Below are 20,987 nucleotides of genomic sequence, written 5' to 3'. Positions count from 1 at the left end.
GATAAGGGCCCGAAGGGTACTGTCCCTGTGGAGGAGTGCCCAGGGAACAGGCGTGAGGTGGGGCTTGTAAGCATGCACTGCAAAACATATGCACCGTGGCGAACCAGCTGTCTGCCCTATGCCCTATCTGCTCATTGTCACTTGAACTGATCCCAACATGAGCTGCCCAGTGGTTCCTGGCAGTGCCAGAGCCCCCACGTGACTGACCTGGGATCCTTGATGCTGTTGTGAGGGGGGAGGTGGGGGTGGCTGTGGCCCGAGCTGCATCGTTGACATCTGGTTGGAGAGGCGCTGCGACTCTGCCACGCGCCGCAGTTCCTCCACCATCTCATCTCTGCATTATGGGGGAAGGGGATGGTGTGAGGAACTGGAAAAGGAGGCCCATTGGTGCGGTACACCACATTCCCAGGATATGTTGCAAATTCCATGGCCAAGTCAGTACAACACGCCCTCGTGAAAATGAACACAACTGTGCAATCCAAAGGACAGTGCATGCATGCTCACTCGCTCCCGCACCGTTGCATACGACGTGTGAGGATGTGATCCCCGACATGCTGGCGCAGCTGCGCGATGGCTTCCTGTGTCGGGCAAGAGCACGAGGAGAGGTGGGGAGGGGGGTCGCAGAGGCAGCCTGAACGACGCCTGGAGCGACGTGGAGGCCCTGTTGCCGCCCGGCATTGCAATGCCCCTCTGGTACCTGCCATGCTGGCAATGCCCAAGGTAGGACCACCCCAGCATGAACCAAGCAGCAGCCAATCACCTGCAGGCTCATGTAGAATCTCAGGCCCTCTGCCAGGTTGTCCTGCAGCTCCTTGAAGCGTGCACACTGCTGCCTGATGCCCGCGGCAGCACCCTGGGAATGTGAGACAGCACGCACAAGACGGGAACAGGGTGAGTGGTCTATTTACATTGCGATGCAGTGTATGGCCTTGCTGGGAAGAAGGCATGGAGAATTTCCAGAGTTTGTGCGTGCCATTCCACAACCTGGACACCCCTGAGGTTGTCGAGCTGTTGTACACTGAAGCACGCCCGGAATGCTGCCTGCGACTGAATCATGCATGACCACCTTTACAACACACACACTGCCTGCGCACACTCCAGCCCTGCAGTGCCCCCTCTCAACTCACGTTGCAGGCCCGCTTCCAGTCCTCGTAGCCGTAGTCGGCCTTGTAGGTCGCCAGCGCGGGCCTGATGGCTGCCAGCAGCTGGCCCTGCTTGGCCACATTGGCGTCCACCTCGTCCACCAGGTCGTCGTATTTCTTGATTTCCTCCCTGAACAGCGCCTCAGCATCCCGTGGCGCGGCCAGGAGCTTGGGCAGGACGTTGTCCCGCTGCTTGCGTTCCTGGGAGGGGATTGGGAAGGCAATGTTGGGACTGAGAGTCCCAGATATTCTTCCCTGAGCGGCACTGCAAGCTCAGGTGCAAACATACTGAGCGCGGACCGTCCCGCGCTGTGTGGCCATCCCGACAGCGGCAACATGACGGGCCTGGCAACTCAGGTTGCCTCCCTGCAATCAATCCAGACTCCTGCCCGCCCACCCCACTGCCCTTGTCGCACATGCACACACCTTGAGCCCCTCCTCCAGGCTGGCGCGCTGGGCGCTGAGGGTGTCCAGACCCTCCAGCGCCGTCCGCAGCGTTGTGACTGCAGCAGCAGGCCCCATGTTGTCCACGCTCAGCATCGGGGCCTTGGGGCGGGGAGTGGAGGTTGCATGGGGTTTCAAGGAGCGACCAGATGGACACAGGTCCCCACTGCCAGGTGGTTCAAGACAGCAGGGGGGCCGTCTCATCCAGAATGCCCTCCCGAGTGCGCACGTCCCACCTGGAGTCGCGGCATCTCTGCAGCGGCGGCTTCGATGCCCAGCGCAGCAAAGGCCGCAGACTCCCCCGCCAGGCGGCGCTCCAACCTGGTCACCGGGACGACGAGTGGTTAGCTGTCGAGTGTGCGCCAGCACGAGGACCAGGATGGTGCAGGCAGCGGGGGGAAGCCCGGCCTGGCTGCAGCCAGGTGCAGGGACCGGCGACACATGCATCCCTCCCAACCCAGGGTGATCCTTGTGCCGCCGCGTCCCGGGGGCCAGACGCACCTGGAGTCGCTCTCCCCAGCCACCGCCAGGTTGGACTGGTACCCCGCCACCCTGTCGCGCAGGCCCCGCGTGAGCTGCGAGCTGGGTGCGCGGTTCCAGCGCGAGCCGTAGTGAGCCCTGGGAGCAGGATGGACTTGGGGTGTTTGGGAGGTGGGCCTGGGCCACGGCTCCAGCCATGCGGTCGACGGGAGTGCCTGCGTCCGAGCAGTGCGCGGCGCGGCGTGCCCCAGACGCATGCAGCCCGCACCTGGCCCCACCATCAACGCGCCCCTGCGCCGCGCACCTCAGCTGCTCGTCGTCGGCCTCCTCGTTGGCCAGGTCCCGCGCCACCGCCTGCAGCTCCTCCACCGCCACCCGGCGCACCTCCTGGAGGCGGTCGGGGAGGGAAGGGCTGTGGCATTGGCACACGACCAGACGGGCCCAAGGGTTGGGAGATGGGAGGAGCAGGTTTGGATTGCGGATGCAGTCAACCATCGAAGGCAAAATCTTAAAAGCTGCATCGGAAGATGGCACCACCAGTCCTGAGATGGCTCCCCCACTATCACGATCCCCGTCCGTGCTTGCCAGGGACGCCTTGGCCTCCTCCCATGGTACGCATGTCATCCCTTGTCCCACACCTTCACTTGCTGGGCCACCTCCTGGAGGTGCTTCAGGCCCCCACTCCGCTCCACATCCTCAAGCTCGGCGCGGACAGCATCCGGTAGCGCCGCCACGGAGCCGGCCTCCAGGGCTTGCAGGGCCTGACGGTGGGGAGGAGGGGGCGATGGAAGTCGGACCAGTTTCCTGAGAGGGGGTGGCGGCGACATGAGCATGCAAGGCCGGCCATGCTCCTTTCCCGGGCTCCAGACGTGCACATCAGCCCTTCTCCACGAGACAGCGCCCCCCTCATCCGGTCACCACTCGCCTCGGGGAGGTCCCACTCCCTCAGCCGCAGCCGCGCCTCGTCGGATGCTGCGTCCAGGGCCTCCGTGGCTTTCCGGATCACGATGTCCACCATGTCTGTGTAGCGAGACAGCGCCTTGGCGCTGCGCGTTGGAGAGGAGTGTCACAGGGAGCCTGAGCGGCAGGTGCGGGCGCAGCGACCAAGTCCTCCCACCAGGACTTCTATGTAGACAATGGCCGGCTGGCATGGGGCATGCAAGATTTGGTCCATGCCAGACCAGAGTGCCACCCAGAAGACACAGCTGAGACTGCTTAAAGGAGCAAGGGCCTGGCGCTTCACTGGCCAGAGCGTACCCCACACCCTGCGGTCCGCGGGCACCTGGCCCTCCCTCCTCCCCGGGAACCCAGCCCCACCTGGCGTCTGGGATGACGGAGGAGAAGAGGTTTCTCACCTCGTCGTCCACCGCCTCCAGGTCTGCGGGCGCCACTGGTTTCACCAGGGAGGCCGGCGCGATGGGGGGCAGGTCCGCCTCGGCTGGCACGCGCTGCAAGTACACGGTGGCGTTCTCGCGCTCGGCCTTGGCCAGCCGCTGCGCCACCTGGCTCTCCTTGGCGGCCACGTTCTCCTGCAGCTCCTTGCTGGTGGCCTTGGCGTCCTTGCGCGCCCGGGCCAGCACGATCTGGGCCGCCTGGCGCAGGCGGGGGCAAGGGAAAACAGTGTCGTGAGGCCCATCGATGGTGCAGGGGACACCCTGACGTGCGCAGTTCCACTCACACAAGACCTGACGGCCATACAGGCACGGCCATGGGTAGGACAACTGCGCTGCACGGCACCGTACTCAATCCCTCATCAGACCCGTTACAGGCTTTTATGGCGCCCTTCCCTCACTTCGTCCCCCGGCCTCCCGCCCCAATCACCTTGAGACGGGCAATCTCCTGGGCCACCCCGGCGAGAGGGTCGGCGGCGGCCAGGGCCGCGCTGCTCTGCACGATGGCCTCCACATCGTACAGCATGGACTTGACCCCGGCGTGCGCCACCCATGACTTGTCAAAGTGGGAGGTGAGGGGCGCGGACGTCAGCAGGCGGGAGCAGTCGTCATAGTAGCTGGACACCTGCTTGGACAGCCTGTGGGGTTGGTTGTTTCCGTGCGGTGAGGGCGGCTCGGAAGTGGCTGCCAGCACGCTTGGCCTACCGGCAGCTGCACGATGCTCTCTGTAAAGCGTCTGAGCCGGCATCAGAGCAAGCGCATGTCCACTACAAAAGCGGCCCCACCACCAGGATGCTTCGCAGTATCACTCCCTGTTGAAAGCTCTCCCCCCAACCACACTCACCTGGCCAGCAGCGCCGGGCTCTTCCTGTCTGCGGCGGCCTTCTCAAACACGCACTCCTGCGCCTGGGCCAGCATCATGTGGCACAGCATGTCTGCCGCCTCGGGCGTCAGGTCCATGGGCGCGGGGCGCTCAATTCTGAGGCACGGCCCCTCCCGCAGCGCCGCGAAGTAGCCCGCCGCCTCCTGGAACACGCGCGCCGACTCGCGCAGACCCGCCTCGGACCGGCGCTCGCAGGCCAGGCCCTGCTGCGAGGCCACGGCGCCGAGGTTGAACAGGATGGCGGCGCGCTCGAAGTCGAGCGAGGCCTGCTCGGCGCGCTTGGAGGGCTTGAAGGCGTCCGCCCAGGAGAAGGTCAGGTTGACCCCCTCCTGAGACCTGGATAGGGGGAAGCGCGACTCCATCAGGGCCAGCATGCGGTAGTACTTGGACAGCGTGCGGCGCAGGTGCTGCAGGGAGCCGGACAGGTTGACGATGTCGTCGCGCAGGGACTGGATCTCCTGCATGTCGTCCCCAGCCTCCTCCGCCGCCTGTGGAGGAGGGTAAGGTGCCGGGAATGGGAGTAGGCCGTGGGCCGCGGGAACACACCGGCCGGCTGGTGAGTGAGACAGGGCCCTCCTGCAAGCAGCCACACCCCCGCCCGGATCACCCACCTGCACGCCGTAGGTGCCGGCCACATACGTGTTCACAGCCTTTCTCAGGTCCAGAGACTCCCCCTTCTTACAGTGCACCGCCAACAGGATGGTGCTGGTCATCGCGTCGTGGGTCAAGCAGAAGTGATCCGGCCCTCTCGCCACGGGCACAAGGGTGGAGGGGGGCACGACGATGGGTTTCGAGGTGAGAGTGGTGGACAGCGATTGCCTGAATTCACCTCCATCGACATGCCCGGTGCCCAGTGGTCCGAACGCGTTGCGGGGTGAGGAGGCTTCCCGGCTGCTGCGCATGCTAGCAGTCGATGCTGGTTCCCTCGTGTACCGTGATTTAATGACTGTGCATGGTTTAATGACACACATATTATAGACACTCTTGGGATGACGAAGCACGCAAAGGGGCCAAGTGCTGGCAAAAAAACAGATTGGAAGGGTGACACGTCCCAACAAAAGGAACCAGGAGGGGGTCATTGACTTTAGTTTTGGGGGCAAGTCTCCATACGATGCTGGTGGTGGGACACAGGCATGCAGGAGGGGTGGGAGGCCCCCCCCCTCCACGCTGCATCCCTCCACAGGTCAATCAGTGCCTGGAACAAGGGGCGTCCCAGTCGCCGCAGAGGAGAGATAAAGGCCAACATTGGGATAGTATGGAGGGTGGGGCATGCACGCAGGAGAGGGGGGATGTCCTCCTCGCGGCCCTGAAAGGGGTACAGATTGAGCCCTGGGTGCAGCTGTGAGGAAGACTGGATCCGCACCGGCTGGAACATGAAACAAGACGGGTAAGGAGGTTTAGACGGGATTCAACGGAGGGCTGGAGGGGCTCAGGCAGCCAGGGTGGGTGGGTGAAGCATGGAGTCGCACGGCCAGACCCCGAGAAAGGGCATGCATACCGACGCGCACACGCTCCGCCACACCCCTTGCATACGTGCCACCGCCAGCCAGCCAGAGGGAGAGGACGAAGACGAATTTCAGGTGCATTGGAAGCCATCGACCCGGAGCAGGGGCGGGGAGGGCGGCGGGGGCTTCAGGCGCAGGCCAGAGCTCGGGGCGCATGCCCCGCCTGGTAGCGCCTCTGCCACGCACAGGCGGTGGCGGGGTACTATCGCGCTCACGGCGGGGCTTGAGCGCGCGGGCGCGGGCGGCCAGCTGGGCGGGGTGCTTGTGCCAGGGGCAGCACTCGCCCGTGGATCTCGTTCAGTCCCATCACGGGGGAGGGGAGGGGAGGAGAGAGCAGTGTGGTAGGCGTGGCCGGGAAGTCGGCCAGAGCAAGGGTCCCTGCGCCTCGCATCGACGGCCTCAGCGCCGGGGGGGTCAGGGCCTCGACGCCCAACGCAGGGCCGCGCCCGTCAGCAGAGCAGGGGGCGGATGACCAGGAGGGAGCGCGTGCGCTGCATGCGCCCCGCCGAAGAGCTGCGCGGCGGCCGGGCCTGGCCGTCGGCGGCGGCGGCCTCTGGCTGCGGCGCGGCGGGCGCCGACACCCGCATGACGGGGGGCAGGCCGCGCCGGGTGGACCCCACGCGGTCCGTGGGCGTGGGGCTGGGCGGCCCCGACCCCGGAAGCGAGCAGGGCGCGCCAGACCCGGAGGAGCTCAGGTGCAGGGCCAGGGAATCCAGGATGCGGGCCACGCAGGCGATGGTGTTGGCCACCACCTGCGGGTCGTGCGCATCTGAGGAGACCATGAGCTCCAGCACCGCCAGCACGCCGCCGGACACCGTCGCCGCGGTGTCGTAGATGGGGATGTATATGATCTCGGCGATGCTCTCCAACAGAGCGCCTGGGGTGCGTGAAGGGTGGAGGGGCGGCCAGTCAGCGGCGGTACAGATGGTTGGGCGCTTTTCAGGGGGGGGGAGGAACCAACAGTCCTCGTCCAGTTCACTCGTCCACTTTATGCCAACGCCCACTTCCTCCTCCTTGCGTCCGCTCACCCTTCAGGCGGTCGCGCGGGTGGCACTCGGAGGGCAGCGAGTCCGCGCCCTGAACGACTTGCACAGATCCGTTCTCCCAGACCTTGCCCATGGGTCCCAGGAAGCCCAGCTGCACCCCCGTGTTGCGGCTGCGCAGGGTTGGAGGAGGTAGGGATGAGACCACGGCCCCAGAGCGGAAGTGGCCGGACCGCCAGGCTCAAGAAAGAACCTGCGTTCCTCACTCAGGCTGCGCACGAAAGGGTTCGTTTACAAGACCATTCACGCCAAAACGAGCTAGCCCAGCCTCCTCACAGTGAGGAATTCGCTCCATCCCAGTCTCCCTCAAACCGCCCCCTTACCACTGCATCTGGAAGTCGATGAGCTGCTGGTGGTTGGTCAAGCACATCTCTGCAGTCTTAAGGGCCTTGCTGCCCTCAGTCAGGACCGGGAGGTATGTCCATGCCTGAGATGAGTAAGGAGGGGCTGGTTACGCTCGTGCCCGCGGAACCTGGGAAGGATCACACGGGATCGCCTGAACCCAAGACCCGCACCTGAGCCAGAGCCAGATTCGTCGCCTCCGGTTCTGCAGCCAGGCGCCCGAAGAGTTGCGTCAACTTGGGGGAGATGTGTTGTTGCCAAGCATACTGGAAGGCAAGGGCCGAAGGACGCAGCCGCGGGTGCGGGGGAGGTTCGCACGGTGGGGACAGAAAGCGTGAGTTCGGCGATAGATTGGCAGCAGACCGTGTCCACCCCTGACGACATCTTAGTGTCCGTGCGTCAGCAACCGGCGCCCGCGTACAAGGACCCCGAGGCACGGCGAGGGGCAGAACAAGTGTGACCGCTAACTCGAAGCGATGAGAAGGTGCGTCAACAAGCTAAGACGCTAAAGCTTATTACGCTACAAAAGATGGGGGCGAGAACTCTCGCTGTGCAGGCCGTCATTAAGACCGGAGCTTCGCTCGGGGGCTGACCCGTCGAAGCAGAAAATCGCAGCGGATCTTCCTTTCTTCCCCCGAAGATATTTTGCGAAGATCGCAAGGACTTCCCGGCCTCAGCATGCAGGAACATTCCAATTGACCCCCTCCGCTGTCTGATTAGTCGTAATGCCACCATCCAAGTGTCCGTGAAGGTGGAGGGTCCAAGCTGGAGTATCTGCCAAGTTTGTCTGCCTGCAATCGGAGGACGGCGATGTGGCTCGGAAGACTCTCGCATCCATTCTCGAAGAATACGAGGAGTTTGTCCCGCCCTTTAAGCGAGCAGACCTTGCATGCTAAGTAGATTCCCAGAGTCCCATCCAACGAGCTAGATAGGACTCTCATTCCTTGCATGCGCATGATGGCAGCTGAACATGGCTCGGTAACACCACTGCCGGCTGGCAGCATCGTCTCTCATACTACCATGCAGCCACTGAAATTATGAATGCACCCAGAGCATTGATTTCCCCGACATGACCAGATGATATGTTGCACCAGAACGTCGACCGGCATTGCCAGATTGTCCGCCTGGGCGCAGTCTCGCAAGTCACACATGGATGAAGAATGGACGAAGTGGGATCGCCTGGTGGTTTCACTCAAAGGACCGATCGAGTTACCCCACGCTTGAAACTCGACTCTGAATACGAAGATCACGCTCACACCATACGTGGGCATGCCATTAAGGACGGTACGGAGCACCTGCTCAAGAGCGGCCCTGCACCTTACCAGGTGAGTTTCAGGGGAGTCCTTCTGTCACAACGTGAACAACAGAGGAACACAATGGTCTCATTGCAACGGCACGTAGGATTGTATTGGATCGAACCGTGACGGGCCTCGAAACCTGTATCACCGTACTGTGCGAGACACCGACACCCGCCGTGCAAGGCCTGTTTGTTCTTCTTTTTGGCGCGGCCTTCTACTCTTACTGCAAGTACTTCTTCAGCCTGCTTCCTCTCCCAACCGTCCCAGCCTGGCACATGTGAGAGGGGTGTTTCGAGGACATCTCACGCCGCAACCTCTTTAGTAGAGAGCTTGGGGGATGATTTGCTGGCACAAAGGCAAAGTATGACCTCTGCGCAACTGTACACCCCCCTTTCCGCTCCTATACACCACCAGATGGAGCGGAACGCTCACCATGATGCCGTCCCTTGTGTTCTTTGTGCTGGCCAGCTGGACTGACCCAGGCATTGTCACACCCGAGAATGTGGAGCAGTACAGTCGGCAGTACAGGTTAGATGGTGTCCTGTACCAGCCCCGCACATGTGCGACCTGCAACATCCCCAAACCTGCGCGCAGCAAGCACTGTCGGGTGTGCAACAGGTATGTGCTGGGGCTGGGCCACGGCGTCGCAGGAGCACCACATAGTGTGTTTCATTGTAGGCTGGGAACTGGTTTATAGCCGCAGCATGGGGCTCCCTCGGTCTGCGTGATGCAACAGCAACTCGGAGCTTGCTGGACATTGTATACAAGCAGGACTGCCCGCCACGTGGCGGCCAGGTGTACACACTTGTGCCATACCCTGCTCTCTCTTCTCTACCAGGTGCATAGGGCGCATGGATCACCATTGCATCTGGTTGAACACCTGCATCGGCACCCGGAACCTGCGATGGTTCCTGGCCTTCCTGGCATCCACTGCTGCCATTTGCATCTATGGTACGCGTGCTGGCTGGCGTGTTGCATCGGCATGCGAGGTGTCTGGCCCAGGGCCCTTGCTCTCTGGCCAGGCTGTGCCTGGCGATGTGCTGCGAGTGACGCACACCTGGTCAGCTTGCAGGGCATGCGACAGGCTGTGTCCCAGCCAGCCAGCCCGTTCCTCCACCCTCGCACCCCAAGGCGCTGTGCTGGGGGCCAGGATCATGCATGGACACATGGGTGTCGAAGGCGCGTGGAAGCTGGCCAGGGTACGGCGGGGCTCTGGGCGTCTGGAGTACGTCTCGGACTCCGCGCTCACCACGCTGCGATACGTACTGGAGCGCTACCCGGTGCAGGTGGGGCTTCGCGGATGGGTGGATCGTGCTATGCTGTTGTACAACGGCGCACGGGTGGGAAGGAGCCATGCTCGTCCCGAACTGCGCTGGAGCGCATCACTCCGAGGCCTCTAATGCCAGTGGAGGGCTGTGTCGTGCACGAGGACACCCTGGAGAACACTGGGCGAGGTCGCACTCAGTCGAGTGCATGATAGTACAACACTATGGCCCCTAGTTCCTGCCTTCCAACACACCCAACCACTGCAGTTCTGCCTCACCTTCTTCCTGGGCGTCATGGGCTGGGTGCTCACAGGTTTCCTGGGGTACCACATCTTCCTCACCCTCAACGGGACCACCACCAACGAGGCATCCAAGTGGCGGGCGCTGCGCAAGGACCTGGCGCGGCAGGCGGCGTTCGACCCGGCCGGCCTCCACCTGGACCTCGCTCCCGACAACGCCTACGACTGGGGGCCGGGGCGCAACCTGCTGGATGCACTCGTGCCCCGCGTGCCCTGCGCAAAGGACTCCAAGCTGTGCTGACGTGCGCTGCCCTTCTGGTTTCTCGCCAGTGATGAGTGCCGGTTGGCATTGGTGCCTGGCATGCCTGCCACAATTCCCAGTGACCAGCTCAGAGACTCATCACAACAGCATCGACAGAGCACCACAGCGGGCTTCAGAGGAGCTTGAGGTGCCCTGTGATGGCGTCAAAGGCGGTGCGGGGTGCTGGGCCGATGGCCAGCACCGTCCTGGATCCTGGCGCCACCTGCGTTCTCCCTGCGTCCTGCACTGTGTATGTCACCAGGCCAGCTGCCCTGGCCTTCTTCCCCAGCGCCAGCTGATGGTGGTGGCAAGAGGGTGGAGTTCTTGGATGAGTGGGCTTTGCATGGGTGGGAAACTTCTGGACTACCCCATGTGTCCTCATGACGAGTGGTGGAATAGAATCACCCTGGAAGACCCTTGCCCCCTGTGGGGCAGCAACCCCGGCACACACGCCAGGCATGGGGTCATGCATTGCCCAATTCACGCCCCACTCACGCCCCGCACGCCCTGCGGCCTCACCAGGGCTGCAGTCGAATCGGCGCGCAGGCAGATCTTGGCCTGGCCCCTGCTCTCCCATGCGTCCAGGGCGTGCGGCGCCCGGAGGGTGGCCAGCTCCACCGCGCCGACAGCCGCGTGTGCACACTGAGCGCCTATCTTCCCTTTGCCCATCTTCAGTTCATCGTTGACCTGTAGCAAAGATACAGGGGTATGGACGCCAAGGCATTCATCGTCCTCCCTGCACATGCAGTCCAGTGCAGCTGGCCGCCAGGAGGTCCCAGCATATGATCATCGACACATGCAAGCGATGTGTCCTCATGCAGGAGTCCGATGGACCCCGTTCCGATCCCAAGCCCGATGCACGCACCACTAGAACCATCTTGTGCTCCTCGCTGTGCTGAGCGTAGCTTGAGGCATCCCCGCCGCGCGCCGGGCCCTCGTCCTGCAGGAGGCTCGAGGTGGGCTGTGAGACTGCAGAGCTCCGATCCACTCCCTCCCAGCGAAGTTCCGGCCAGTCAACCGATCAGCCTACCATCTTCAAGAGTCTGTCAAGGACGTGTCGCAATGTAAAGCCCAGCAGGACGCAGCCGAAGCGGATGGAGACGTCCCACAACCGCGCCATCGAGCTAGATGCAGGGATGCGTGGGCCAGATGCGATGCTCAGGGTATTGAGAAGCGGACTCAAGCCGTTTGTGATGACATGTTGCGCTTCATGAAGGCAGCAGAATGATTGGCTTGAGAGTTTTGGGCGCAAAACGTTCGCACACAGCTCACGAAGTTTATATACCGTGCAAATGGCAGAAAGTTTCATGTGCGAAATTGGCCCCCTAACTGGGGGATTAGCAATGCTTGTCATCGGCAGGTCATTGGTTCAAACCCGATACGGCCCTGAAGTGGGTTGGGTCGTTAGCTCAGTGGTAGAGCAGCCGACTGCAGTATTACTTTTGTCTTTTTCTAGGTGTCCTGTTCTTTGTTGACCCTCCCCGCTCTAGATGGTATTTCGCCTGGCTACGTGGTCAATTCTGCGCTGCGCACTCCCAGTCCGTCGTCGGGGTTGCATCGCCAGTGCCGTTCTCGCGCCCTGGAACAAACCAACGTTCGGGACCTATCAGGCGTGCTGGTTTGAACAGACCGCTAATCTGTATACATTTTGTTGCTGAGGTTCTGCTCTTGGGTCTGTACCCTGTCGGACCCAAGTCGGTGGGCCCGTGTCCGCGATGCCTGTTGGGCACGGAAGCAACGAGGGGGGTGAGAGGGAGTTCTCCAATTCGCACGCCGGCCCTTCCCACCCCCCCGGTAAAGCCAAGTGTCTGGCCACAGTTCGTACCGACTATGCTCCGGGGGACCAGTGCTACGTCCTACACCTGGCCCAAACGCCCGGAGAGGCGGTGGTGGCTGCCGCCCTCTCCACCCGCACAGTGAAGCTCTTTTCCACAGAGTGAGTCATGATGCGGGGGCTCAGGGATGCGTCCTCGGGAGGATGTGTCGAGAACAAGGATGGGATGCATGCCCCAACATGCAAGGCTGCTGTCCACACACCCATCATCTCATGGTGAAATGTCGAGGTTCCTCCTTCATCACGAGACCTGATGCACCCCCACTCATGTGCATTGCCGATGGCCTCCCCTAAGCATGCGTGCACGCTTGGCCCCGCTGCCCCAGACACACCATCCTCCGTGCCCTCCAAGTGGCTGTCGGCCTGCCTGGCCCTTGAGGCACCCAAACCATGCAAGGAATTCCGCCAGGCCCCGGGATTCCTACTCTTCCCAACACACCTGCACCACACGCCACACCTCAGCCTCCTGCCCTCCCCCGCCCCGCAGCGCCTCGGGCCTGCGCTTCACCGGCGACCTGAAGGCCCACACGCACTCCATCACGGGCATGGTGAGCGCGGCGCACAGCCCCGCAGCCCTGTACACCGCCAGCGGGGACGGGGTGGTGCGGGCCTGGGACCTGCGGGCCGGCGCCGTGGCGCAGGAGTTCCGGGCCGGCTGCCGGGGGGAGGCGCTGAGCGTGGCCGTGGGGCCCACGCTGGTGGCGGCCGGGGTTGCGGACAACCTGGCCCTCTGGGACGCCCGGTCGGGGCGCCAGATGGCGCACTGGGGTGACACACACGCCCAGGACGTGACCGCCGTGCAGCTGCACCCCGACGCGCCGGCGGCCCTGGTCTCCGGGTCGGAGGACGGCCTGCTGGCCGTGTTTGACCTCTCGGCGGGACTGGGTGAGGGGCAGGGTGTGTGGTGGGGGGCTGGCTGGTTGACGCTGGTGTATGGGATCCACCACCTGCCCTGCCTGTGGGGGGCTTGGCGGTGGGACGTCCCGGCCCCCAGGTCCACAGGCGGTCGGCTCCGTGGGGTGTGTGCAGATGATGCGCTGGCCGAGCTGCCCTCTTCTCCCTGCCCGGAAGCGGCTGGTGCAGCAAACGTGCAGGCATTAGCATGCGTGTCTCTCCAAGGGCCAGACTCCTCGACTGCATCCCACCCTCCACCCCCCTCCACCACGCAGACGAGGACGAGAGCTTCCAGGCGGCTCTCAACATCGACAATGCCGTGGCGGCCACGGGGTGGTACGGACAGGGGGGGACCAAGCTGTGGTGCACCACCGGGACCGAGACCCTGCACCTATGGGAGTGGCAGGCCGCCTGCAACGAGGAGGGCGGAGGTGAGAAACCTGGCTGGTGGGCTCCCGACAGTGCGGTTGTGTGGTGTTTGGATGGATGGTGCTCTCAACATATTGGGGCGAAAGTCTTTGTGCCGTTCCTCTCTGTACCTGCAAGGCAGCTCCCGCCAGAGACGCTGTGTGGCACCAGAGTATAGTGCCTCCCTGCCCCGCTTCAGGTGGCCAGGGCTCCCTGGCCGACGTCGCGGACGCTCGCGCGCAGCTGTCCGCGCTGACACCCGATTTCGAGGGCGGCGTGTCATACCTGGTGGGCTGCAGCTACGACGCAGCTTCCGAGACGCTGGGTCTGATGGGGGGCAGCCTGGAGGGCGGCCTGGGCATCTACCCCGTCGTGGACTCGGATGCCGTGGCTCCCCTCAGGGCGCCGCTGAGCGTGCTGGCCGGTGGGCACGCAGACATCGTGCGGTGCGCCCTGCACCTGGGCGGGGGGCGCGTGGTGACGGGGGGTGAGGACGCACGGGTGTGCCTGTGGGACCTGACGCAGAATGGCGTGAGTTCCAGCCAGGGTGCTGGCTCTGTGGGGCCGGCCGCGCTCCCCGCCCCGGGGCGGGGCTCCAAGCACGCGCCGCAGCACACGCGGCGGACCAGCCCCTACTGAATCCCATCTGCGAACAGAGGGTTGTGGAATGTGTGGGATGCAGGTTGCCGAGTGTCTAATCTGCGTGTAACCATCTCAAGCACCCGCCAACGGTCCCGCGCCTTCAAAGCCACAAAATTGAGGCCAGGGAAGCTCGGGAAGCCTCTCTTCGCGCGCGCGTCGCCGAGGGCGTCAGCCTCAGATTGAGGGGTGGGTGCAGTGTACGATGCCCAATTGCCCTGCACTGTGGTCTAGATTGAAGCTCATCAACTGTATCCGTGCAAGGCTTGACATCCATGCCAGGCGCTGTGACCATGCATGCAATTCTGCCCACCGCTGCCACCAGGCCGGTGGCATTGACGCGTGGTGCGCCCTTCCGGGCGCGGCCCCCCCATGATGCGAGCCAGAAGGCCTTGGCCCGACGATTGCATACCATGAGGAACGAGAGGGCCGGAAAGGTGGTGTGTGCTGCCGCGGCAGACGACTCGCCCGACGGTAACCCCGCTCCGAAAGCCCTGGTGAGCACAGTGATGGATTTCAGGAGGACGATGTCCTGGGCACCATCCTTTCGTGTGCATGCAAAACTATTTTCCGTCCCATCTATGATGCCTGCCCTGCCTTATGACCACCCTCCCCCTCTCCCAGGCTCCCTCCCCACCGACCACGTCCCTGGGAGAGATGGCCTCGTACTACTTGTCTGTACAGCCCCACCTCTTCCAAGAGACTGTGGACCGGCAGTTCAGCCTGCTCCAGGAGGCAAAGGAGAAGGACCAGGCCAGCGAGAGTGGGGAGGGCACGAGCAGCACCTCCACAGATCTGGTTCTGTCCAGGTAGAGGGGGTGCAAAGGAATGGCTCGCTGCCTGCACATGCTCTGCGTGCTTTTATACCTTTGCAGAGCGATTAATCGTGACCATTCATACCACGACCCTCTTGCCTTGCCAGTATCAGCTATCTCCTTGCGGGCTCCGTGGCCCAGACCTCCCCTATCCCTGCTGATTTGCACGCTCACGCACACCTCAACCCCCCTCCTTTTCTTCCTCGCAGGCGCATGGCCGAGGTGCAGCGTGCAGAGCGCGGCCGCGCGGTGGAGGACCTCATGTACGTCTGCATCCTGGGCAAGTTTCGGGACCTGGGCGTGGACATGCTGCCCCGGATCGAGGAGGTGCAGGAGAGCTCCGACACACTGCGCGCGCTGACCGAGGGCGTGCACTCGCGCGAGGCGCTGGACATGGTGAAGGAGCACGTGCTGGGCGTGCTGGGGCCCGCCTCAATGGCCTACGCTGCCACCAAGATCAAGATGTCCGCCCTGCAGGCCGCCCAGGTGTGTCTTAGTGGAGGGTGGTGTGGCGCGTACCCTGACTTTAACGTGACATTTTGGGGCTGCAAAGCTCAGGCTCTGGCTTGCGAGGGCGGTGCAGCAGCTCAGGCTCCGAATGATCATCAAACACACCCTGCCATGACAGGTCTACGCTGCCTCGGTGCTCTTTGGGTACTTCTTGCGGAGGGTGGACACCCGCTTCCAGCTGGCCAAGTCGCTGGACATGCTGCCGGAGAGCCAGGAGGAAGCTGTGGCCAGGCTTGAACGCCTCTTCTCCGCGGTGTGTTTTGTGGAGTCTGGATCGCAGGGCGGTTGGACACCCTGGTATTGAATGCTCCGCCTGTACATGCTGTGGCCGGTTGATTTAGGGGAAGACGTGTGTTTCTGACTGCTCGTGTAGTTCAGGTTGCCAGAATGCTCAACACTGGTCTCCGACATCACCTCAACAGCAGCCCCCCTCCCATACTCTCGACCTGCAGGCGGACGACGGGCTGCCAGAAGGTGCCACGCCCCACCCTGAGGTTCCAGGGAGCGACGCCGCGGCTGCCAAGCCGGCAGAGGAGAGTGAGGCAGCCAGCAGCGACAGGCCGCCCGCCGACCAGCCGCCGCCGACCTCGGCCCTGGTGAAGAAGACAAAGGGTGCGCTGCGGCGCTACGTTGAGTCGTTTGACCAGCAGACGATGCTGGACATGGCCAAGTGGGTGGGGACTGGGGAGGCAGAAGGATTGTTCATGGCGGGGTAAACAGACTGCGGGCGTTCCTTACCTTGCTGGATGCATAGCACCAATGGCTGCAGCTGTTGTGTATCCTTGGCCTTCCCCGGCCTGACGTCCAGGCGCCCCGCCTCCGGCATGAAGTAATCTTCAATCATGCTCCCCCTCGATGTTCCGCCTGTTCACCGAGCGCAGGCTGGTGACGCAGGAGGGCGGCGCCTTGGTGGAGCGCCAGACCAAGGCACTGTTTGGCGACCCCAAGGCGCTGCAGCGCCAGATGCAGGAGGCGGTGGGCAAGGATATCGCCTCCCTGGACGACCTCATGGAGCGCGTGCAAAAGGTGAGCTCGTTCCTTGGTGCGCAGCTCATTTTGGAGTTTTTGCTAGCGCTGTAGGGCCGGGGCAGGTGGCATTGGGATGCTGTGCGCCACCCCAGTGTGCGAAGGAGCGAGCTGCGCTCCCGCGCCGCCCCATCCATTGGTCTGTTCAACCCACACCGTGCATCAACCCCCAGGCGGTGGCCGACGGCAAGGTGGAGACCCTGACCCTGACAGTGGGGACACAGCGCCGCGCTGTGCTGGAGGCCGTGGCATACGGCGTTTTCCTGAGGGATGTGGAGTCCTGGGTGGACGGCGAGTATGCGCTACTGTCTCCCCACAGGGGTGGGGGTTCTGCGGGCCTGTCCCTGTGAACGTGCTCATACGTGCATGCTTCCTTGTCTATGCTCAAAGCTGTGTGACGTGAAATGCACAACGAGCGTGGTGCAGAGGGTGACTGTATGGTTGAGATGATGGCTTGGGGGGTGGAGCGTGGCGGAATCCGTGGCATGGAGTCTGCATGTCGACACAGCACTACAAGCACCCCTCCTGTGCTGGTCCACGTCCATCAGTTTAAAGGGTGCTGTGATCGTCAATTCTACTGCATGCTGACCAGACCTTCGGAAACCGATGGCGGCCAGGGAACAGCATGCCGCACATGGAGGAATAGTGAAGCGCGTGCTACGGTACGTCGCACATGGGCAGCTTCAAGACTCCATGGCAAGGCAGAGCGCAGAGCAGGCATGCTGGTGCGCCAGGGCATGGTGTGCCCCCTTGCTGTCCATCACCAGGGCAGCAGACCTAAAAGGTCGAAACCTCGTGAGCCCCTGTCGTGCCAGTGCCGAGAGTCTGTAGGGCAGAGGACGGTGCCAGGGACGGAAAACCTGACAGCCAGATGCTCCTGCACCGTTGAGCGGGGTCCCTGCAGCACGTCCAAACCAGGTCAGGTGCGGTCCACGACCTCTATGGCTTGCTCCGCAATGGACAGCTCCTCATCCGTGGGAATCACCAGCACCTGCACCTTTGCCCCCGGCGCCGTGATGTTGCCCGCCACCCCGTCCACGGCCGCCTTATTACTTTCTTCGTCCAGCGCGATGCCATACCACTCCAGCCCCTCCAGCAGGAAGGCGCGCAGGATGGAGCTGTTCTCCCCTATGCCGGCGGAGAAGATCAGGGCATCCAGGGGGCCGCCCATCTGGAGCGCGTAGGCGCCAATGTACTTGCGGATGCGGTGCCGCCACACGTCCAGCGCAATCCGGTCGGGGGCGCTGCCGGCTGCCGCGCCGTCGATGACAGCGCGCAGGTCGGAGTGCCCGGTCAGGCCCAGGAACCCACTCCGCTTGTTCAGCAGCGCATCCACCTCCGCCCCGGAGTGGCCTTGGCCCAACAGATACGTCACAATGGCAGGGTCGATGTCGCCTGAAAGGGGATGTGATGAGTGGGTGAAGCAGTGGAGAGCAGCAAGTTGGCATCGTGCATTAAAGCTCGTTTTCGATGCTGCTAGAACGGCATGGGCGAGAGCGCAGAGCCACAAATGGGTGTTGCATCATATGAGTGGTGGCAGCATTTTGGTGCTATCATCTTTGAGACTTGCGGCACTCGGGCACAATCTCAACTGGTTCCATTTAAAGTGTGGACACGGGCCATCTCATCGTCGCGCTCCCCCGATGTCCCGCCCAGCACAAGCCACACCTCCAGCTGTCCCCACCCCTGTCCAGCTCACCGCAGCGGGTGCCCATGACCAGGCCCTCCAGCGGAGTCAGGCCCATGGTAGTGTCCACTGACTGGCCGCCGCGCACAGCACACATGCTGCTCCCAGCCCCTGCACGCAAACCAAAAAGGAGGACAGAGAGGCAGGGGTCACTGACCAATGCTGTATTGCATGCGGCAAGTTTCCATGTTCTTCATGCACTATGATATCTTCATTTGGTGCCGCTGGACGGAATGTGGAGTCACTCACTTCCCCGGCATCCACCCATGCATGCAGCTTCATCCTCATCCGCCCCCCCCCGGGGCTCCCTTCTCCCCGCGCTGCATACCTAGATGGCAAATGATGGCATTCAGGCTCTCCACGGGCTTGCCCAGGGTCTTGGCTGCCCGTGGCACCAGGTACTTGTAGGAGCTGCCGTGGAAACCATACCTGGTGTGGGTGGATGTGAAAGCTCGTGGGTTACTGCGATACGCTTGTGCTGGCAGGAGCTGTTTGACAAGGTTCTGAATAAAGGTACTTTGATCTGTGTACAATCGGTGCAGGCCTGCTGCCCCAGGCAACCCACCGGGGTCCCAGCCAACTCCGCAGCACACCTCACCATTCCTGCACTCACAGACACTGGCGACAACCCCCTCCCCCCCTCCCCTCCACATCCTCTTGAGGATAATGAACGCCTCACCTCCTGACTGCCTGCTCATCGTACAGCTCCTTGGGCAGGGCATACATGTAGGCAGCGGGGGCCATGGTTTGGTGGAAGGCGGTGTCAAACACGGCGACGTGGGGGGCCGCGGGGAAGGTGGCCATTGCAGCCTCGATACCCTGGAGGCCGGCGGGGTTGTGAAGCGGGGCCAGGCTGATAGCCTTCTCGATCACGGCCTTCACCCCGTCGTCGATGAGGACCGGGGCGCTGATGTCCAGGCCATGCACCACACGGTGGCCCACGCTGTGCACGCTGCGGGTAAAGCTGGAGGAAAAGGTGTCTGCCAGGAAGCGAGATACCAGCCCCAGGGCGTCCTGGTGGTCGCTGAAGCCCTCCTGCAGGGTGACACTCCCGCCCTCCGCCGTCTTGGCCTGCCAGGTGTGGGGGGGGTGTTGGTGAAGGGTCCGTGGGCGAGGGATTCATCGAGACCTTGGGTACCATTTCCAAATCACATGATCTCACGACACCCGCTACTACATGACCGAGGGCAGATGACGTGGGGTGAGATCGGCGATCATGCACGGCACGACGAGGACAGAGTCTTGAAAATCGACGCAGATTTCAGATCGTATACCCATCCTACCTTCATCCTAGAGTTGGCAGTGTCGCCGATGCGCTCGCACAGTCCGGAGGCGAGGGACTCCAACTCCCCATTGCCTAGCGCCTGGAACACCTTGAATTTTAGGGACGAGCTGCCCGCATTCATAACCATCGTCAGATTTTTTGCGGGCGCCATCGTGCGGGCCCGCGGTCTCTGGGGTTCTCAAGGGGGGGGCAAGGTGAAAGGAGGGCGGTGCATGCAGTCTCTATGCAAGATAATGGAGCACACCGCTTTGAATCATCCAAGGCGAGGAAGTAAGGAAACAGTCGCTGAAAGGAGCCTCATCGATTTAACCAAAAGAGAATTACATATGTGTAGTGTGTAGTCATGCAACATGCACACGCACGTGGGTCGCGTGAGCCGGTTGCCGAGATGACCACCCTCCCTCCCTCGTGGCTGCTCGACTATATGTCTGCCCGCCGCATGCGCACGCAACCTTGATCAATTGTCAAAATCTGCTAGGAAAAGGGTTTTGTTCTCAACGCTATCTGATCTCATCATCGTGCGCCTTCGGGGAACGAAACTTTAGAGCTGCAGGTCAGATTTCGGCACGCATCCTCGATCTTTTTCGACAGACTGTTCACCGATACCCCAGAAGCCAGGAGTTCTGGTGTTTCAGGATGCGGCCTCCCGTCGCATCTCTCAGGGGAGTTCGCCGTGCGTTGTCCTCCCCTTGGTAAGCATCGGCCTCGCCATGGCCCTGCCCACGCACGTAGCCCATGCATGCTTGGCGACCATGGACCGGCCTGATGCACCTACTCGCGTACTGTGATGCTCCTAGCGCCATTCAAACCATGATCTATATATTGTACCTGCTGTAGGCATCCGAGGTGGCAGTGTCCTCGTGCCGCCTTCGGCAGCCTGACAGACGACGCTGACACCGTCTTCTGCACAAACGTGTCCGCGCTCCAAGGTAGCTCCCCCGTGCTGCTGGGCCTCCTGGACTACTTTCAGCGCCAGACGCCGCATGTTGGATTTTTCCAGCCCATCGGGGCAAACCCCCTGAATGGAGCGTCCCGGTACACCGGCGAGCCTAAGCACGTCGCACTGTGAGTTATGCTGGGAGTCGCCATGCAGTGTTTAGAACCTTGCTATGCCGCCCTGCTGCTTTGTTACATGAATCGAGACTGGGACCCATGCCCGGCCCTGGCCGCCTCTGACGTGGCTGGCATGCCTCTTCTTGATGAGCACCCCGCGAACTGAGGTTGCTTGGCAGAGCCTGCCTGTGCCGAGTCCCCACACTCCCTCCTCATGGCCTCGCCACCCAGGATGAAGCACGCCATGGGTCTGAAGGACCCCTCTGAGAGCATGTATGGCGTGGCAGAGGAGGAGGCAAAGCGCCTGTTGACCCTGGGAAGATTCGATGAGCTCATGGACAGGGTAGGTGGTGGATTGAAGGAGGCAGCACTCCGGGGGCAATTTGTGGTCTTGCTTCATGCCTTGATGCGGTCCAGTTCTTTCACCTGCTTGCAGTCAAACATGCCTCATACCCAGTAGGACGCCTTGCCAGTTCGTGTGTCTGATTTTGAAACACCCCCCC

At 62.6% G+C, this 20,987-nt stretch overlaps 7 protein-coding genes across 7 annotated transcripts; 3 read left to right on the top strand and 4 right to left on the bottom strand.

Moving 5' to 3' along the window:
• Window positions 1-500: 500 nt before the first annotated feature.
• F751_4911 (ALG-2 interacting protein X) lies at window positions 501-7,541 on the bottom strand (the record flags this gene model as incomplete). Its single annotated transcript, XM_011401012.1, has 18 exons — window positions 501-578; window positions 761-853; window positions 1,128-1,343; window positions 1,569-1,688; window positions 1,823-1,907; window positions 2,088-2,204; window positions 2,371-2,453; window positions 2,705-2,817; window positions 2,985-3,112; window positions 3,384-3,658; window positions 3,888-4,095; window positions 4,302-4,828; window positions 4,952-5,085; window positions 6,061-6,137; window positions 6,527-6,722; window positions 6,874-7,001; window positions 7,212-7,315; window positions 7,404-7,541. Coding segments are annotated over 18 exons (2,820 nt in total), but the record flags the coding sequence as incomplete, so codon positions are not given.
• Window positions 7,542-8,961: 1,420 nt separating this feature from the next.
• On the top strand, window positions 8,962-10,333 carry F751_4910 (putative protein S-acyltransferase 17; the record flags this gene model as incomplete). The annotated part of the gene is made up of 4 exons (XM_011401011.1): window positions 8,962-9,056; window positions 9,367-9,479; window positions 9,660-9,814; window positions 10,061-10,333. The coding sequence occupies 4 exons, from the start codon at window positions 8,962-8,964 to the stop codon at window positions 10,331-10,333; spliced, it is 636 nt and encodes a 211-aa protein (XP_011399313.1).
• A 133-nt stretch (window positions 10,334-10,466) lies between these two features.
• Window positions 10,467-11,453, bottom strand: F751_4909 (Peptidyl-tRNA hydrolase 2, mitochondrial; the record flags this gene model as incomplete). Its single annotated transcript, XM_011401010.1, has 4 exons — window positions 10,467-10,628; window positions 10,853-11,020; window positions 11,199-11,273; window positions 11,364-11,453. 4 exons carry the CDS (start codon window positions 11,451-11,453, stop codon window positions 10,467-10,469), a joined length of 495 nt encoding a protein of 164 aa, XP_011399312.1.
• Window positions 11,454-12,048: 595 nt separating this feature from the next.
• On the top strand, window positions 12,049-16,149 carry F751_4907 (WD repeat-containing protein 89-like protein; the record flags this gene model as incomplete). The annotated part of the gene is made up of 8 exons (XM_011401008.1): window positions 12,049-12,269; window positions 12,655-13,052; window positions 13,337-13,492; window positions 13,669-14,000; window positions 14,733-14,917; window positions 15,133-15,409; window positions 15,552-15,686; window positions 15,886-16,149. 8 exons carry the CDS (start codon window positions 12,049-12,051, stop codon window positions 16,147-16,149), a joined length of 1,968 nt encoding a protein of 655 aa, XP_011399310.1.
• Window positions 12,705-13,370, bottom strand: F751_4908 (hypothetical protein; the record flags this gene model as incomplete). The annotated part of the gene is made up of 1 exon (XM_011401009.1): window positions 12,705-13,370. The coding sequence occupies one exon, from the start codon at window positions 13,368-13,370 to the stop codon at window positions 12,705-12,707; it is 666 nt and encodes a 221-aa protein (XP_011399311.1).
• A 139-nt stretch (window positions 16,150-16,288) lies between the features above and the next one.
• On the top strand, window positions 16,289-16,809 carry F751_4906 (hypothetical protein; the record flags this gene model as incomplete). The annotated part of the gene is made up of 2 exons (XM_011401007.1): window positions 16,289-16,459; window positions 16,633-16,809. The coding sequence occupies 2 exons, from the start codon at window positions 16,289-16,291 to the stop codon at window positions 16,807-16,809; spliced, it is 348 nt and encodes a 115-aa protein (XP_011399309.1).
• A 569-nt stretch (window positions 16,810-17,378) lies between these two features.
• On the bottom strand, window positions 17,379-19,582 carry F751_4905 (Acetate kinase; the record flags this gene model as incomplete). Its single annotated transcript, XM_011401006.1, has 5 exons — window positions 17,379-17,854; window positions 18,159-18,257; window positions 18,475-18,575; window positions 18,826-19,217; window positions 19,430-19,582. The coding sequence occupies 5 exons, from the start codon at window positions 19,580-19,582 to the stop codon at window positions 17,379-17,381; spliced, it is 1,221 nt and encodes a 406-aa protein (XP_011399308.1).
• Window positions 19,583-20,987: the final 1,405 nt, after the last annotated feature.

Source organism: Auxenochlorella protothecoides, assembly GCF_000733215.1.
Source record: "Auxenochlorella protothecoides strain 0710 unplaced genomic scaffold scaffold54, whole genome shotgun sequence".
NCBI lineage: Eukaryota > Viridiplantae > Chlorophyta > Trebouxiophyceae > Chlorellales > Chlorellaceae > Auxenochlorella > Auxenochlorella protothecoides.
Note: the sequence above shows the minus strand (reverse complement) of the source record. Positions and strands in the feature narration are given on the sequence as shown.